The following is a 19,843-nucleotide window of genomic DNA, read 5'->3' as shown; positions in this document are numbered from 1 at the left end:
CTCATATAGGTATAATGGCCAGATGTCCACATGCCCTATAGTATATCCACCTATTCAGAGTACACCGGTTTTGCCCTGCTGAGTAAAGCTGAAGTTTTAAGGAATGTTTTACCTAAGGAATGCTTCTGATTGAGGCACTATGCAGAGAGGCCAATCACGAAATAAGTCATTTATCAGTCTTAAAGGCACAGTAACAGAAACAGCCTGATTAGTTCTAAGGGATAAAGAGAGGTTGGAAAATAGTCATGTAAAAATGAATTATGACCAACTTTAGTCCATAAAGCTACGCAAATGTTGTAAGTGGACCTCAAGGGAAAAAATAAAGTGCAAGAAAAGCACAGGGCCTTTTAACATTTTTCATTCTATGAAGTTACTGTTTCTGACGCAAGCAACAATTGACAGCAGTATGCTGTTTTTTGCAGTGTATAGCAATGAGCTTGTCAGTGATAAGGTTTTCAAAATAACAAATTGGATGTGATTGTTTTAAATCTGCATATATATATATATTTTATATCTTAAATATGTTTAGTTTTATCAAGGCTTTTAATGATCTATTTCGGTTATTAGAACTGCTCTTCTGGTTGCACCATTTGACTTACTATTTATGCCACATGACTTTTCAGACTAATTTCAAATTAAACAGGCATCTGTTTAGACACCTGCAGAACCCCTTCTCCTTGAACTGGAGTTTATACTTACATTTTAAAAATAAATAAACATTAATATCATAATTACAATTTTTGACAGTTGTCCTGATGTCATACTGCCTGACATGGTAAACTGAATCAACCTAATCTTGACTCAAAAATTTGAGATTTTTTTTTTCTCCAAAAGTTGTGAAGGGGCTACTGACCTTGGCATTGCACTATGAAGATCCCTTGGGGTCTTCTTTGTGATGCAGTACCCTTTTTTGTAAAAGCGTGCCAAAATTAAAGTTTATTTTTGGTTGTGTGACCTGACATTTGAGGTAGTAAGAACCTGTGAACATTTTTCAGTAAACTGAGCATTTTTAAAGTTGCCTTGATTTGGTTTTTATTTTGAAGTGCTCAAACATCAAATCATGTCAAACTATTTTATTTTGAATTTTATACAACTAAATTACCTCTTTCGATAGTTCATTTTAGCCAGCATATATGGTTGGACAATTGAACCACTTGACATTTTGCAAAAAAGCTCAAATTAATTTTATATACAGTTCTGTGCAAAAGTGTTAGGCACCCAAGACACATTTTCAAAATGTATAGAATATTAATAATGATTATATATAATCTATATAATAGTGATTTTCTGGATGTTCGTGTGTTTGTTTAACCATTTTCAATCCTCTCAAGGAAGCCCAGTATTATATGTAGTTAAGAAGCTGCTCCTGGTTTGACCAATCAGTGCTTCATTAAAATTAGGCACAGTTGTGGGCTGGAGGTTAGGGAACCAGCCCTGTGACTGGAAGGTTGCTGGTTCGATCCCCTTGGCTGACAGTCCATGACTGAAGTGCCCTTGAGCAAGGCACCTAACCCCCAATTGTTCCCCAGGCACCGTGGATAGGGCTGCCCACTGCTCCAGGCAAGTGTGCTCACTGCCCTCTAGTGTGTGTGTTCACTAATGTGCATGTATGTGGGTGTTTCACTGCATGAATGGGTTAAATGCAGAGATCTAATTTCACAGTGTGCAAACACAGTGACGAATGGTTGTTAAAAAAATAAATAAATTGTGCTCATGATATAATTGATTATATTAACAAGTCTCTGTGGCGGCTGTGAAGGTGTCAAGGAAAAATATGGACCCTAAGAAATTCTTGTTATTTTTTATTGTTTTTATGTTTATTTGAATTATGAATATGACTTGATTCTAATGTATATTGTGATAAACTCACTGCTGAGGTAAATTGATTTAAAAATTGCTTAGATGCCTAAAACTTTCCACTGAAAATTGTTTCACATAAAAGTTATAATGTTAAATAATTAGATTTATAGATTTATATTAATGCATTTATTAAACTATTTTTTGGGGGAAATAATGGATATGCAGGTCATATCAATGGACCCACTGTTCATTAGCTGTGTGAAATGTTCATGTATGTGGGTGAGAGTGGTGAACCTGAGCTCTGTAACAGCCCCTCTGCTTTCTCCTCTTTTGTCAGGCTGCTCAGTGCTGGGTGGCTGTTGTTCTTCTTTTTCTTGAACTCAGTGACTCTGCCTGCAGTTTCTTTCTTAGCCTGTCTGCACTGTCCCTTCCATGACCATGCTCACGTTCTCATCTCTCATAGTATTCTCCTGCAGTTAAACATGTCTAAAGCCTGCAGTTCACAGAGAGGAGAGACTCTGATAATAGGTTTCGCTAACCGTGACTGCAGCCCTGAATCGAATCACATCTGTGCCAGTTTTAGTGCTTGTATGGGCCAGAAAGAGTAAAGACCGATACTGTACCACTCTCAGCATGCTGCTTATCTTTCTCTCCCACTCCGCTCTAATCCCATTGCTCGGAGGATCAGTGGCCGGATTGTCTGGGACGTGGTGGAGACTGTGACTAATTGCTGCGGTGATGCACAGGAGAATCCACATCCGGAAAAGCCTCAAAAATGCCTCCTGAGCCAGAGATACTCTCTTGCACAGAGAAGTGTTGACACATTTAAGGTCAGCTACTCAATATGACATTGAGAAAAGAAAGAGGTGTCTTACTTACAGGGCTGTAAGTATCTGACCACATGATTTCATTTAGTTATAGTCGTTCCAGATTCCCACTGCAATTGTTTTGGTAAAATTTTTATACTGTATATACATTTGTGTGTGTGTGTGTGTGTGTGTGTTTATATATTTATATATATATACATTTATTTATTTATTTGATTTTATTTATTTATTTAACTGAATATACATATGTGACTGGATAAATAATATAAGCAGCAGTGGATAGTAGATAAAAACAATGCACAAATGTTTGAAAATGACCAGAGAATTTTCTAGTCAAGTGTGACATTCTAACATATATGCAATTGAATTGCCATCTTTAGATCTACAGTAGGCTACTGTGAAAAATTAGGACTACCCTTTCATTTATTTCATTTTCCAGTCCCAATGACCAGTACAAGTAATACATTTTTCAGGAGATAGTTCTAAAGAGATTATCTGTTTGCATAAGGAAGGGAAAAGTCAAAATGAAAAAAAAAACTGGAGTTTCCAAAACCAGAGTTGCTTCAACTTTCCAAAACTGTTGCTTAAAGCTTTCATCTTTTAGAGAGAAGAAAAAATCAAGCTCCGCTCTCACTTCAGAGCTGATCAAATCCATTGGAGTTTCTGTCCGTCCTTCCAGTGTGAGAAGACAACACTATGAGTCTGAAAGGATGTGTAGCTCTCAAGAAGCCGTTACTGAGGAAAGAAAATAGACAAAAAAGGAGCTGCTGGTGTTCCAAGAACAGTGGACTGACCACTCCCAAGTCCAGACCTCAACATCACTGAATGTGTTTGGGATTTCTTGGATCATGATAAGAAAAAGAAAATGCAACCAACTTCTAAGACTGAACTTTAGAAGAGTTGAAAAATATCTGCAGATTTCTTTGAAAAACTTACCCTGAAAAAGTAATAACTTGTTCTTAATGGCTGTTTTAACTGGAAATTAAATCACTGAAAGGGTGGTCTACTGTGCTTTTTGCACAGTACTGTACACTAGTTTTCTAGTAGTGACAAAAAATTACTAGAAGCACAATTTAAGCATTTTGATCCATTTTTATTCCTGCTTTTTTGTGTGCAATACCAATAAAATACACATCTAAGAAAGTAAAATGATGGGTGAAGGATGCATGTTTACATGGAGCTTTAGCACAGAACCACAGTGATAGCAGAACTGGACATGCATGAACAACCAGATAAAAGATGCTGAAGTTGAGTTGCTGCTTAAATCCCACATCACACAGAAGGAGTTGCATGTTGAACGACTCTGGGGTCTTGAAGAGAGGGGGGATTGGGGTACAGGATATTTCATGACCTTCAGATGCTACCATGTCCGGATTTGGGCAACATCATTCTCGCACATAGACCCGTGTGCACACCACATCATCTGCTCCAAATGTCTGAGAGAAAGAGAGAAGAGAAATGAGAACACGAGTAAAAGGGATTGGCTGCTCGTTTCAGGCCATTTCCCCGTTCAGGGCTGAATACCAGCCCTTCAGGACCAGAACTGAACACCCCTGTGCACTGTGATTCCCAACCCTGGCTCTAGGTTTTTAGGTTTTGGATTGAGATAAGAGCAATGTTGACATAAGAGCCAAGTGTAGAGCTAATATATAGAAAATTATAGTGAATTTATTAGATATTTTGTTGAATGTAATTTAATAGTAAAGTAAGTATCTACATAGGATGTAAAGTATACTATCCAAATAAAGTGTTACCAAAATCAGGATTGGACAAAGGTTCAGATTTGACTGAAATTCCTGATATTTGATATGTGATGATTGATTTATAGTACTTTGGATTGTCAAGATGTTTAGGTGGTGATGGGCAACGGTGCTAAAATGACAGCGTTTATTCATTTTTCCACATATATAACCCTGCAGAAGTGAACATTATATATCTATAATCAAAATCCCAAATTCCACATTCAGTCCCAATTTCTACATTTTTATTAATGTTAGTATGTCAGCATTGGCAAAGATGTACATGACAAATATCAGACCTACAATTCCCATACCGGTGCATCCTTTATTTTCCCTACACTAAAACTTCCGCATCAACTAAACAGCCCATTATAGAGCCTATATAAATAAACTTTGACTTGACTACTTCAGGACCAGAGATAGAAACCACTGATTTAGGATATAAGCTGTAACTTGCTTAAATGTGTTCTCCAAACTCATTGTCCCTCATTACTATCAAACTTGACACATTTTTTGGAAGAGCGCCAGCCTGGACGTCAACAATTGTGCAGCTCAGCCACATGATACCGAGACAGAAAAGTGAATGTGTCTTTAGAGACACTCTCACATACACAAAGTTCCTGTGAGACTAAAGCCTTAAGCAATTAAAGCCTACCAGGCTCTGATTTGGGGTTTTAAAAGGATCAGACACAGAGATAAAGGTACATTGTACTTTTTTTCCCCTCTACTTTTACTTTAGCAAACTTTAATGAAGCGTGCATGTCTTATGGAAATGTGCCCTAGATTCATCACAAAATGCCACAGACAATCACACTGAGGCTGCTTGATTGCTTTTCTCCATAATTCTCTCGCGCTCTGTTTTATAGCTAAGCTGTGCAGTTTGTTCAAAAACCTTCAAGCATCTCCAGAATTAATGAGAACAGCCGGAGAGATCCGGGTCAGGCCCACGTTTGGATTGGACTCTTCAGTGCATTCCAGAGTGCAGTCTGGGTTAGATGCTGTCATGAACTCTCTAGCCAATGTCAGCCCGCAGACACAACCCTAATTCAGCTTTTATGGAATCCAAGTGAGGGCTGTATAGCCATAGGTTTCTGGATAACAGTTTTATGTTCACCATAAACACTCTGTTGATGAGACATAGATTTTTCAAAACATATTAGCTGCATATGAATGTTTTCTCTGCAGAAAAATGAAATGTACCTGTTTGTTTAAAGAGTAGCTAAGCCCAGTTTCTGCTCTGTAATTTGCCTGGTTGTATTTTTGATTGTGGGTGTATTTCGAGATGATGAGTACTTTCGAAAAGAGGTGAGTTTATGAGAAGGATAAACAGTATGAAGAAAACTGAGTGAGTGTGTGTGTGTGTGTGTGTGTGTGTGTGTGTGTGTGTGTGTGTGTGTGTGTGTGACAAGAGGCTGAAGTGAGAAAAGCCACCTCTCCACAACAGGTCATCCAGAGATCTTGGCTATTCTGTCCTTCTATCGATCCAGTCCATTAGCTTTGAGTCCAGCAAGGGGTCAGAGTCTCCTTCAACACTGAATTCTCTCTCTCTCTCTCTCTCTCTCTCTCTCTCTCTCTCTCTCTCTCTTTCTCTCGTTTTTATATTCTACATTTTTGGCAGTCCAGAGGCAAAAAAATCCATATGCTCTCTCTTGAGCCATTGATCCATAGTCATAAATAGTCATAAAATAGATTCATTGTGAAGTTCATCTGAAGTGTGCACTCTTAAGCACACTTCATTTAGTTTCAGTGGCAGTTAAATTGCCCAAACCTTTCCTGTAAAGAACGAAAGCCCATAGATCACAAGATATATTAAAGGTAATTGGGCTTGGCAGAGATATCTCTTCCTTTACTTGAGTACAATAAACACATCAGAAGCTTTAAACAGGTTTCTAAGTCAGCTCTCATATGGAAGGCCATTATAGTGAGCTGCTTTTTTGGGGCTCCATCTGCATTTTGCTCTTTTCCCACTATTATCTTTGGGCGATGTAACAATGGCTGAATAGGGAGTATTGTTTATTTGTGGGGGCTTGCTGGAGGTTCATAAAAAGGTTTCTGAGGAGGTGCACCCCCACAACTCTCACAGTACTGGGAGGTGATTGTGAGGTGCTCCTGAATGTGTTTTTTGGCCCGCTGCCTGGCTCTGGGAGCTTGTGGATTGCGCTGGGTTTGGTTTGTGTCTACTCTCTTTGGGAGGCTCACGGCAAATGCTTCAGCATTTTGAAAGTTTGAAAATTGTGTCATCCTGATTTTAGTTTAAAGTGTTAGGAAAATGCTTTACAAATTTGTGAGCTTCGTGTTTGAGATGATTTAAATTGGCAAGCAGTCAGATTTACCACAAATGCTGTTGATCAGCAACATCGGAGGTTTGGTTCTTTAATTTACCCTGTAATTACGAGGCTATATAGCTAACAAGAAATACCAGCTTATGCCAGTTAGCATTGTGCAATCTTCATTGACTGCCTCATCACACACTTGCCTCCATTGACATCTACTTTGTGATGTAATCTTAAATAGACTTGCTTTAGTGGTTTCTAACGCTGTATGGCGTACTGTTAAGTTCAAAGATGAACAAAAGTATAGAGAAAATTCAGGCTTCAGGATGATGACCACTCTTAGATGTCATTGGATTTAGCAGCGCCAAAGCAGTGCTTTGTTCTTTAAGTGCTTATTAGCTTCTTACATGTTATTACATGTTAGCTTCATTACCTCTCTCATGGAGAGAGAATTCCTCCTATTTTCTGCATAATTGAATTGTTGAGATGTAAACAAAGTTAGTCAGAGAGATTTGATGTGAAATGCCCTGTCCTAGAGAAACAGAGTCAGATTTCCTCAGAGTGGTGGTGACAGAAACCAGACATCTGAAAGGCTAAATGCCTCTAAAAGCTCCCTCACGTAAAGGTATTACACAAAATGATTTTGCTGCCTGAGACATTAGTAGCAAACACTCTGGATTCACTGGTCATTACAGATAGTAAATAAAGTGACTGTATTTGCCTTCAAACCACTCTGAGTGACTTTGTTTATATCTCAATAACTAAACTAGAAAGACATTTTGGAAAACTTATGGTATTCCCCTCTCAGTGGGACCCTAAAGAAGAAATTACTAGACATCTGACATGTCTTGGCCAATCAATTGCATTTGGGGTGAGAAGAAAAACATGGAAAGTTTGCTTTGGGACAAAACAGAGAGAAAGCCCTTACATCTGTCTTTTACTTCTAATGAAATGCTGAAACCTTGCACAATATTGCTTTAGGATTTTGCCATCTGCACTCAACCCAGTATCCACATACAGACTCTCACCAGTATGAGTTCTTCCCCCCGCAGCTCCCTGGACCAGTATGTTTTGGGCCCATCGCCATCCACCAGCGTCTGCTTGCAGTAGATCTTATTCTCCGTCTCCCATGTGGCCAGACTCTGCAAAAGAGACAGAACATACAGAGACATCATCACACACCCATGCTCTAAATGGAGCTCTAGTAGTCCATTTAGAGTATGGCCAAAGCAATTTAATGCAATAAAGAATGAGTGTGTCTTTGGCTGAATTGCTGCAAGCAGCAGAGTTTCAATGAGCAAGCTTCAGCCATCCTGTTGCAAACTCATAGACTAATTATACAGTCCACTTGTTCTGTCTCTGCAGCTTGAGGAACTGTTCTAAGCAAAGCATGCTAGCAAAAAACTGCTTGTTACATTTATATGCTCACAAGTAAGATTTATTGATCATTACATGAAAGTTTTAAAGCGCTCACAGGAAAATAATTTCATATGTGTTTGTGGGAAGCCTTGGAGCTGTCCCCTCTGTGTCCTCCCTCAAGCCTCTTGGAAACAAAACACTAAACCTAAACTCACTTACGCAGATTTATGCTAAATCCTGTTAAAATTAAACTCTGTCTTGGAGGCCTAGCTGAGGATATTGAGGACCTCATCTATTCCGATTTTCCCATGCCACAAAACAAACCTCCAAATCTAGTATTTGCTCTGTTTGGGCTCCATACATGAATCAGCATTATGGAACAAACAAAGCAGCTGTTTCAAGCTTTGGAGTCAAAGTAGATTGATCAGCCAAAGCTGTTCATAAAAATCTAAGCTGCAAAAAGATTTATCAAGGCAAATTGGTTTCAGTTAGAAGTTACACACTTTTGATAAAGATCAATCTCGAATCTCTCTCGCTTTCTCAGACAGGTATCATGGCTTTTCCAGTTGTGAGTTAAACTTGTGCTTGTACTCCTATAAATCGCACTGCCTCCCTTCCTTTCACTTCAACTCTTTGAACAAAGCATGACTCTGGCTTTACTCTGTCAGTATCTGTTTGAAGTGGAACCCAGAAGACATGGCTTCACGCAGCTGCAGTATGAGACTGCCATGTTAATCACCATATCAAAGGTGCAGGGGAGATCAGGGGAGCCTGCAGGGCCAGAGAGAGAAGATCCAACACAGAAGTGAAGAACACAACCCAGGCTTTTATTTCACTCTCGCTCTCTTTCCCGCTCGCTCACTCGCTCTCTCCCCGGCCATTTGGATTTACCGCTGAGTGTCTGTATAATGCTTAAGGAGTTAATTGACCGGAACATCTGCTGTCTTTGTCTTTGAGGCATAACCCTCCTGTATGCAGCCGTTCACAAAGCAAAGGATAGGTCTTGTGTCTTCAGCTCATTATGATAATACAAGCAGAATCTGTAGGGAGTGCTTCGAATTAATGAGTTGAGTCCTCTCTTCTTTCATCTTAAGGCTGGCTCCTAATGCAGGGTGTGTGGTGGCATTATGAAATATGCTATTGAAATGGTATGTTGGCAAACAGCAGTATTATCAGATGCTATGCTGAGAGAAATCAGTGGCCTTGCATCTGCAGTCGCTCTCATTTATTTCCTCTTTTTCACTTTCTTTCTCCCGCCGCAGGCATGTACTGGGCGTACAACACATCTGACAGATCATCAATATAACACAGGCGGCAGGCACACAAAGAAAAACTCCACATCCGAAACTTCGTAGACACCTGCTCCTCCATCATTCTCCTGAAATCAAGGGTATTAATAAGGAGTTTATCCCCCCTAGAGCATTTGTGAGGTCAGCTACTGACGTAGGTAATGCAGTGCATGATAACCATTTTATGCAGCAGCAGCAGCAGTGATAATATGGATTAGTTCTGAGTGTTTGGCTCTCTTACTCTCTGACATGGATAAACTGGCTCTAGAAATCATTTTTTTATCCCGCCTGCTCTGTTGAACATTTCGGAAATCTGTCTCTATAGCAACCAGCTAGGCAAAAGGCTTCATTTGTCTTCCAACCTCAGTCCCACAGTTTTCTGTCTGCAAACAGGGAAAACAATAGAACTGCGGCTAATTTGAAGACGGGAATGACTGCACTTTAACAACTGAAATCAGGTATACTGGAATAAAAGTGAATCCTGGTGTGATGATTCATGATATAGACTTGCCATGTCATACCATGATAAGTCTAAAAAGCAAACATTCTTGCAACCTAAACAAAATAAAACATAAACTTTGAACAAGTTAAATAATCACTAAAATGAATAATAACAAACGTGTAACACAATTTAGCACCTTAAATTTACTCCATTTATTGTAAACATGCTTGCTCACATTCCACAGGAGGGCTGCAGTATGTTCTGGTTTCAACAATTGTTAAACCCCCTTCTTCTATATGGAAGGTGGGATGAACTTTAAAAAAAACTACAACTGCTCTAGGGTGGATTTTGGGGGGCAGGCTGTTTTTTGTTACTAGCTGGTGAATGCCGAACCGAGGCAGAGAGCTAACGTTTCTGCTAGGAAGCTAAATGCAACTGTAGTAAGTAAACTGTAGTAACTGTCGTCAAATCATCATTATTATAGAGAAAAAAGATTTTTCAAACAACAGAAGTGTCTCATCAGATGCAGAGGACAACGAGCTTAATGCTTAAGTTAGCAAGGTAGTGATATTTTGCCTCAGTTTGGCTTCTTTACTCTTGAAAGGGCATTTATGTGGAATAAAGATAGACATTATATATATATATATATATATATATATATATATATATATATATATATACAGTACTGTGCAAACGTTTTAAGCATCTAAGCTCATTTTTAAACAATTTACCTCAGAAGTGAATTTATCACAATATACATTAGAATAAAGTCATATTCATAATTCAAATAAACATAAAAACAATAAAAAGTAACAAGAATTTCTTGGGGCCATATTTTTCCTTGACACCTTCACAGCCGCCACAGAGACTTGTTAATACCATCAATTACATCATGAGCTCAATTTACTGAAGCACTGATTGGTCAAACCAGGAGCTGCTTTTTAACTACATATAATACTGGGCTTCCTCGAGGAGAGGATTGAAAATGGTAAAACAAACAAACATCCATAAAATCACTATTTATTATTTATATGATATATATATATATATATATATATATATATACATAAAACCAGACATGTTTTGGTGTCTTATATCATTTTGTTATTGTCTTGATGGTGCACTAAACACATGTGTAAATATGTTATTTTTCCTGAAAAACTTAGTGTTGAAATATTTTTGTAAGAAATCCATTGGATAGCTAATGATACACATTTGATTTCATATCGTCCACTCCTAATCCAAATCCACTGCTGTTCAGTGGCACTGAGTAATGGTTTTCAGTATGGCTCCAGCTACTGTGGCTGGCTTCAGTCTCAGAAGTGATCAGACTGGCAGCTCTGGGGCTGATGAGCAGCTGGGTGTTGCGTTTTTGTTCAAAGCAGCCATGTCCAGCAGCTCCTGCCAGTGTAGCTGTGCTATTGTGAGACAACATTAGCATCAGACACAGCTGCGGACTGCTTCTGTCTCCAAGTCCCGGTGTGTGAGTGGGCAGCTGCAGCTCATTACTCAAACTGTGGCTTTGGGGAATACAGTATCATTATCAATGGCCTTTCTGCTCATTTATACACACACACAGTATCATTATCATGGCTGTCCCCTCTGCCCCACACACTTCAGCTCAGCGTGTCTGCTTTTGCCTTTCAGATCCCCCCAAATCTAAATCCCCAGATTAAGTAGCTCTTTTAACCCAGTGCCAGAACTGGTTTGCTTACTCTCTGTGCTAGAGGGCGAAGGTCTCTCTCTTTATCTTCTTTCCCTCTCACTCTCTTCACCTCTAAATAAACTATTTATCATTGTTAGGAACGATCCGTTTTTTCCACACCAGATTGTGGATGTTAAACATGAGGGACGACGGTCAGAATAAATCTGGATTTGAAGAGAAATATATACTGAAAAAAAGTTAAATATTGAGTTTACTTAATTTCACGATTTCCACATGAATAAAATATATTATGACAGTGCAATGTTGTATTTCAGCTTACTTTTGGCATCCTGATGAAATATTAGTAAGTGCTGTCAAGTTGTTACCAGCTCCTGGGGACCATGTAGAATGTGCTGTCTTCTGTTAAAGTCTTTAGGTTTCTGAACGGCTTGTCCATGTTATATTTGATTGTGTCCATCCATCTTCTAGTTGGTCATCCTGTTCCTCTTATACCTTCAACTCTTCCAAGTATAAGTGCCTTTTCCAATGAATCAGTTCTTTGTTTTCTTTGCCAAGCAAGGCAAAAGATGTCACATGCACCAAAGCTTAAAGGCATCGATATTCTTCCTGTGCCGCTTTTACTGTCCAGCTTTAACATCCATAACAAACCACAGAGAAGACCACCATCTTAACAAACTTGATCTTTGTTTGGAAAGAAAAATCATTACACTTGAAGTTCTTTCTTTCATCCTTGTCCTGACCAATCTCAGTCATATTTTGGCCTGCTGGATCCTTCCTTTTTAAGAATCGATCCAAGTGGGCAAAAGCTTTTCTACATCTCCTCCATCGATGGTTTGCAGTCTTTGTTGCTGTCAAATCTTTGTTTTCTTCATATTGAGCTGAAATCCCCCTTCAGATCTTCCTAATACATTATATTAGTGTGAAAATGAATCGAGTAAATTCAGTCTATTCCTATTTCAGCGTAGATGTAGTCATATAATATAAACTGCAGAAGCACAGCCTAGAACACAAAACAAGAGGAGAGGTGCCTGCACCACTGGGGATGCTAGAGTGTTATAACTAACACTGTGTCAAGTGAAATATCCTTAAATGTATTTGCAGCATCTAATATTTCTCATGCTGAGATTGTGATAAGCTTTAACTTCTTGACATTCTGTATTGTATGTATCAATACAGGAGAATTGTTATATTGGCAGATCATTTTGCTTGTTTTAAGAATATGACTGAAACAAGGGAAATTATCTGCAAATATAGCGGCATAATTTTACTCGATAAAATCACTTGAAACAAGTAACAAGCATTTAGAAGTAGGTTTAATAATCTTTAAATAAGCATATAACAATCTCAACATGATTGTTATAATGACAAGATTTTATATAATTTCACTTGGCAAGATACCATTTCTTGTAGAGAACCATTTAAAAGTGCACATAGGGGGCAGCTAGCTGTCCACATTTCTCCTCTGGGTGGATAAAATGAAGGATGGATTCTTTCCCAACTCTCCGACATCAGAACCTAAGCAGTCAACTCCGTGAAACAGAAAAATCAGGTCAAGTTCCTTTCTCTCTCTGAGGGGTGTGTCTCTTTCTCAGGCATTCTTATTCTGTCTGTCTTTCAGCAGTCTGCTCTCTGCCTTTGCAAGAAAAAGAGTAAAATTACACTATAAGCTCCAGCCTGAATTGATATTAAGTATTTTTTCTGTAGGACCTCTGGAAAATCTGCATTGGATTTATTTGACTTAAAATTTCCTCAAGAATAAAATACATCTATTCACATCAGTTCATCAAAATAACGTCAAATTTGTCTTTACTCGTTTTGGGTAACAGTGTTGATGATGTATACCTTATTTGTATGGAAATTGTGTTCACATTTGAATCGAATAAATGTGATGCATTTCCTTTTTATCTCCCTCTTTCACTATTTTCTCTACTTCCAAACTGAACAGGTTAGATTGAGTCCTGAACGTTGAACATTATTTAATTCAGCTCTGCATGATTGCACAGCATTGCATGACAGTTCTGTAGGAGCCTCATTTGGGGTCCCCCAGACATTCCTTTCCAGTTCATCCTTTTTTTTCTGAGAAAAGCTAGACTAAGATGTCAAAGAGAATCCATAAATGTCAGAGAAATGTAGTCTTACTTTGGCAGGGACCTCTGAAGTTCTATGTGAAGTCAGGGCTTTAGGCTTATGCTTTGTCTGACTTGACTGACTAATGATGTCATGCTTTTGATTAGACTTTAAGAGACTGATTCTTAAGATCACTGACATCAAATATGACTCTTTCATGTCTTGGTCTTATTATGTAATAAGCTCTTCTTTATATAAGCCAGAACAGCTTTTGTTGGAATATGCTAAGAGGGATAATATATGAGCCCTTTCCCTTTGTGTAATATTATATAGTGTATTCATACAGAAGTACAGAAGTGGTGTTAACTTTGTCTGGAGTTGATATGCTGCTTCACCGGGAGACATAAGGTGAGCGCCATTCACAGCAAGGAAAACTTGAATAGTTCAGGCTCAATGCCTTATTTCATTTTAATCTGAGAAGGAACACAAGAGACAGCCCATGCTACAGCAAATGATTTCCTAATTAAGGACTAATTTTCATCCATCATTCCTGACGGAGGCTGTCCTGACTGGAGAAACACAAGTTAATCAACTCATTGTTATTTTGGCCCTGTGATGTTTACGCCTGGCTCTGCTGAATATGGCTGTGCTTTTTCTCTGAGCTCCTCTCTCTGAGAGTGATAAAGAACGACAGCAAAGCAGCATTACTGTGTTCAGTTCATCATTCTGGTTTTTATATTGTGCGTGCAATGCTGCTTCTTAACTGAGATGTCAGAGGTAGTTGTCATGGCCATCATATGGGATTAACTGTCCTTTCACTTTTCCTCATGTTTCGAAATAGCTAATATCACATCAGCGCTTTGCTGTCAGCCGATACTAGGGCCTCACCCTGGGCTTCGGGACCTCGAGGCTGGAGAAAAACTTAAGAACTTGAGCTGAATTGTTCAGTCTGTCAGTGATTTGGCTGCTGTGTCTAAGCCTCCAAAGCTCATGCAGATCACAGTGGCTTTAGGTGCTCCATTATTCACTTATCCCTAAAATTTATGACCTGAAACTGACTAGCAGTGTGCCGTCAAAGATACAGCTGGATCTGCAGATGGCATTAAAGCTCCTAATGTAAAGACACATCCGTGGAGATCATACAGAGCTACATTGGAGCCAAAACATATTTGGGCACTTAAAAGCGTATTAAGTTCACTGTGTTCGAAAACAAACGAGGTTCGATTCTATTCCAAGACTGTCATTTTATTTTTGGTAAATATTCTTTCACAAAAGGCGATCGGTGGGTTTCTGTTATTTGTTGTGCAGTTTCTTTCCAAACTTTTGCAGGTTTGCATCCAAAATGCCTTCATACACTTCTGTAATCATAATAATGCTCATAATCTCTTTAATGAGCACAAGCTCACCAACCTATTGTAAGAAAAACCACCCCAGGCTTTGACATTGTTGTACACCTAACCTACTTGCTTTACAGGACTCTTATTGCAGCATAAATTCTTCTCCAGACTTTTTCCACATAGTCTACCATCAGATTGGTGTGCTGAAAGTCTTTTTCTCTGAAACAACATTTTATGAAATAACCTAAAGAGCTTTATCATAGTTTACCAACAGTGAAATGGTTAAAGTGTCCAAATATTTTTGACTCCGCTTTATATGATTCTATCAACTGAGAGACACCAAGAAATCATAACAGCAGTGCTGTACTACTGCAGTGTCGCATTTTTTTTCATAACCAAAGCAGTGTCCGTGAGCAGATACTGGACTCTGTTTAGCCGCTCTACTGCTTTTACTCACTACTATAAGGTCCACTCAATGAAAGAGATATGAATTAGAAACAGCTCCACTCCAGAGTTCAGTCCTATAGTTGTGTGAAGGTTATTATGCAGTGTCTGCACTGTGAACTCTCTGATGATGCTCAACATAAATATTACATGCCGAGATTTTAACAGCAGAGTCACATCAGGAGCTGAACTGTGAGAGCGAAATCTCATCTGCCTCTCTCACAGCAGATTTGATTTCACACCCTCCATCAGAAATGATTTCTATCCCACTCAAGTTCACGACAACAGTGTTAATATTTTACCAAGATGGATTTAGGCAGGAGGTGCGTTTCCCATTGCGTCCTCCAATATGCTTAATCAGAATATAGTATCCGCTAATCTGTTGATCCTTTAACAATGCTCCTTCTCTGCTCTACAGAAGGTTTGTATAAATAAATAATTCAGCATAAGCTCACACTACCATTAAAATCATTCTTCTATAAATTTCAAACAGTAGGAAGTTTAATTTGTTTTATAAGGATCAGAGCTATAGAACATTCTGTAGCTTATAATAAAACTGATATCCAGAATGCCTCATATTTGAAGAAGTGACAAAGTCTCATTGACCGAAAGCTATGCACTGTCATTTTGTCACAAGATGTATACAAAGTCTATTATTTAATAATATTTGCTTTTTTACTATGCTATAACATCTTTTTATGTTTGATTTTGATGTAGAAGGTACTATTGAATAACAAATATTGATATAAAATATGTATATATATATATATATGTGTGTGTCTCTCTCATCTCAATGTAAGACCTCTACTGTTAAAATCTAATGGCTGTGTTTTTGAATTTGCATTTGCACCAGGAACTGTTTAGCCTGACTTGCACTTGGATGATGCACATGTAATTTCTCTTTCACTCTTCATCTGAGATCAGTTTTCATAGTCATGTCACCTCTTTGCTGTACCTTACACTTCCTGCCGTCCACAGTTTCCTCGTCGAACTCATCTCCGATGTGGAAGTTGATCTCCGTGGTGCGCACAGAGGTGGAGGTCTTAATGTAGAACTGCTCCCCGTCCTGACGGATCTCCACATGGGGTTTGGCGGCGGCTGCCCCAGCCACCTTCCGGAGCATAGCGTTCACGCCTGAGGGAGCACAGCATGGGGGTCATAACGAGCTGCTCTGCTGCCCAGACGATTGCCTCTGCCCAGCCCCACCCTGTCTGAGAGCGCTAACCCCAAACACAAGAACCCCGACCTCTACACAAAATCCCACCGCCATCACGCTGTTAAAAACAGCCAGAATGTTCTCTACCAAGACCACTCCCTGTATTGAGAATATACTGTTTCAATACCCAGGAAAGCATGAGAACATTTTTGATTATTTGAAATCAGATAGGCTTTCAAAATTTCTTATCTTATCTTAACTCTCAATTCAATTTTCAGTCTACATAAAGGGAGTGCTGCAGGGAGAGTTTGTTTTTTATAGGGCCAATTGCAGATGGAGCATTGTAAACTCTCTATAGTGCTATAGCGTCACTGAGGAGCAATCTGAGGAATTCTGGATCTGCAGACTTAGACATTTGGCTTGTTTTTCTCACATTGCAACTCAACCTCTGTTTAGTTGGGCTGGACCAGAGCTGTGGTTTTAAAAGCTATAAAAACAAAGCCAGTAAGGCGTTGAGTGACATACAGGCAGTATGGCATCAACATGTACTGCTGGTGAAAACAGGGAAATGACATTCTCGAGGGAAGGTCAACCAAAGGTCCATCCTTTCAAAGACCTTCAGCCTGTTCACGTTTGTCTTCTTTTTCTTCTATACTTGTACTAAGCCTGAGGTGGAAGGTTGCCATCCTTGACCTGTAAGATTCCTGAACACTTGATCAGTGGCTATAATTTTTTTTTCACCAAATTCAGTGGTGTGGCTGTGCTCTTGATGTATACATTTTAATACATAAATATAAGAGAGATCAGGTTCTGTAGGTTCAGCTACACAATTGAGGGTTATTTGAACAACTAAAACCCATTCTGTGTACACTGACAGCTTGATTGGATGAAATGAAATAGTTCAGAAGTAATGCTGGCATATAAGCATGCTTTGACTTCATGATATTTTGTGTTAAATTCATTTTTTCCCTGGACAGACTACCAAAATCCAGGACAATCCTGGAAAATCCTGGACAGGTGGAAACCCTACAGAACCAACTCTGGTTCTGGAAGACAAGGCTTAAACACAGTGTGGTGATATCTCTGCTCAAACACACCTACCAACTCTAGTAACTAACTAATTAGGTGAAAATGACCAGAGAGATATCACCAATTTGTGCTGTTCAAAGAGCCTCCATTACCAGAGCGGGACACTTGTGGTCTAATTGAAGAGAACAAAATAGATGCAATAAGTAAAGTTGGAAATCCTAGATCAGCTTAAACAGATGACAGGCCATGGTGCCAAGCCTCACGGCTCCAGCAGACAAGCTGATGACAGATCAGAGGGCAGAGCTGTATCTGCACTTCACATGACCATGTTGATGAAGTTGTTGATGAGCGTGTCTCTTTTTACAGAAGATCCCAGACACAGTGGGTGAGTGATTTCTATAGGCAGTTGAGGTTAATTCATGTAGTCCCTGACAAGACTACAACAAGGAGGGACACCAGTGCCGGGTACAGTATTTCCGAACACAGATCAGTATCATTAGCAGCACATTAGAAACTATGATCTTTGTTCTTAGGATAAATCGATTGCTTCATTGAGTCTTCATTTGCAGATTTTTTAAGAACCTTATTTTTTGGTATGCTGCAATTCTCTGCCTCTTCCCTTGCCCACTTTCAGGAAGCGGCTTTAATATATCTGAAGATATAGGGGGAATATTCTAGTCTGGACCCCCAGCTCTTTGCCTGTCCACATTCTAACCCTATCTCCATGTGCTTGGCTTTCAGGCTGCAGCACAGAAACTCTGATCTCATCTCTTGCAATCTGCATCGGTGATATTACAACACTGCAGCGCACATTGATCAGCAGTTAATGCACTCAGCCGTAGTTTGCATACAAAAAGAATGAAGGGGTATATTAGTCTCACTTATCTGCTCGCAGAATGTAAACATCCTGAGTCCAATCTCTATCAGATTTGATTGTGATGAGTAATTCAATCTGGCATGGTATGCACTCCTGAAGAGTTGGGGCTGAACGCTTTTCTTTTCTGCCACACAACAGTTTCAGTTCATTCACTTCTAGTGCAGTATAGATATGAGCAGCTGGCCAGGTCTGTTTTTATTTCAGTTATTGTGGATGACAATTGCAGCTCACCAGGCACAAAGTTTTCACTCCAAACAACTGATATTTGATCATCTTCCTCAGAGGCAGATTTCATCTAATCTCTGCTGTCTTTTCATTTCAGCCTTACAAAGCATTCTTTAAACCTCTTTCCAACAGACCAGTACAACACAGACCTATACAAACATAACCTGCTACAATGGATCCCCAGATTGTGTCCTAATCTTCAATCAATGGCTAAAGCTCCAGTATATAACTAACCCAGTTTGTGCAGACTATCCTGCAGGGTCGCTATGACCAAATCTCACAGAGCCCGCTGGCTGTTCTGCAGGAATAAAGGGGTGGGGAGAACAAAACGCACACCAAAGGCAAGACACATGGGAGAATTCCTGCCACAGAGCTCCAGTGTGCTCTAGTTTAATGTTAAACATGGAAAATTAGTCCTTTACATGCTGCCCGCCCTTCTACTGTGCAATAGAATATCTGTTCTGATTGAAATTCAAGTGCTGGTTCCTCAAAAACCACACCAAGTGGTGATAAAGTAGCATGTGCTTCTATTTTCCGGTTTTCCTATAGGGATGCATTAACACATGACGCAAATGAAGTCTTAAGATGTGGTGATGGCTTTCAAGCTAATGTGAGGAGACCATGAGAAAAGAGGTGAATGTCACAGTCATCAGGAATAGAGAGACAAGCGGTCTTACCCAGGGCTTTGAGAAGTTCATCGAAATTCTCGCTGCTCTTCATCTTCCAAGTGCCGGCAAAGTTGGGGTGCATTTTCTCAGATAGGGGTTTGACCAGGAGAACCTTCAGCACACTCTGCTCTCTCTCTTACTCTCCCTCTTCTGCCTCCTCTTCTTTCTCTTCTTCACTCGCCCTCTTTCCCTTCCTCCCCCCTCTCGCTCTCTCTCTCTCCCTCCCTCTCCTACTTCAACTGCCTTCCTCGCTCACCACTTAACTATACACTCTCTCTCTCTCTCTCTCTCTCTCTCTCTCTCTCGCTCTCTCTCTCACTCACTCTCTCATTCTCACTGTCCCTCTACCTCTGTCTGTGCCTCTGCTCTCTCCCTTTCTATCTCTCTCTCGCTCTCTCTCTTTCTCTCTCTCTGCACCACTCACTCCAGACAGGGTCTTCAGTCTCCCTCCTCAGTTCCGCCTCATCCGTCAAACCACAGCCTTGAGCAACCTGTTTCTGCAGAAGCTGAATCACTACAATGCTCAATGTGTATGCTTGTGTTTCATTCCAGATATGGTGCATTTTTACCCTCTTAAGCTGCAGGCTTATTGTTTAGTTATTAGTCTTAATGCTTCATATCCAGTATGAATTATTCAGTAAGTAA

At 39.6% G+C, this 19,843-nt stretch overlaps 1 protein-coding gene across 1 annotated transcript; it reads right to left on the bottom strand.

The window, feature by feature from the left end:
- Positions 1 to 3,699: 3,699 nt before the first annotated feature.
- Positions 3,700 to 19,405, bottom strand: crabp1a (cellular retinoic acid binding protein 1a). The gene is made up of 4 exons (XM_017706649.2): positions 19,208 to 19,405; positions 16,199 to 16,377; positions 7,668 to 7,781; positions 3,700 to 4,063 (listed from the first exon to the last, which is right to left on the bottom strand). Exons 1-4 carry the CDS (start codon positions 19,278 to 19,280, stop codon positions 4,013 to 4,015), a joined length of 417 nt encoding a protein of 138 aa, XP_017562138.1. The 5' UTR covers positions 19,281 to 19,405; the 3' UTR covers positions 3,700 to 4,012.
- Between the last annotated feature and the right edge of the window lie 438 nt (positions 19,406 to 19,843).

This window comes from Pygocentrus nattereri, chromosome 11 (genome assembly GCF_015220715.1).
Source record: "Pygocentrus nattereri isolate fPygNat1 chromosome 11, fPygNat1.pri, whole genome shotgun sequence".
Taxonomy (NCBI): Eukaryota; Metazoa; Chordata; class Actinopteri; order Characiformes; family Serrasalmidae; genus Pygocentrus; species Pygocentrus nattereri.
Note: the sequence above shows the minus strand (reverse complement) of the source record. Positions and strands in the feature narration are given on the sequence as shown.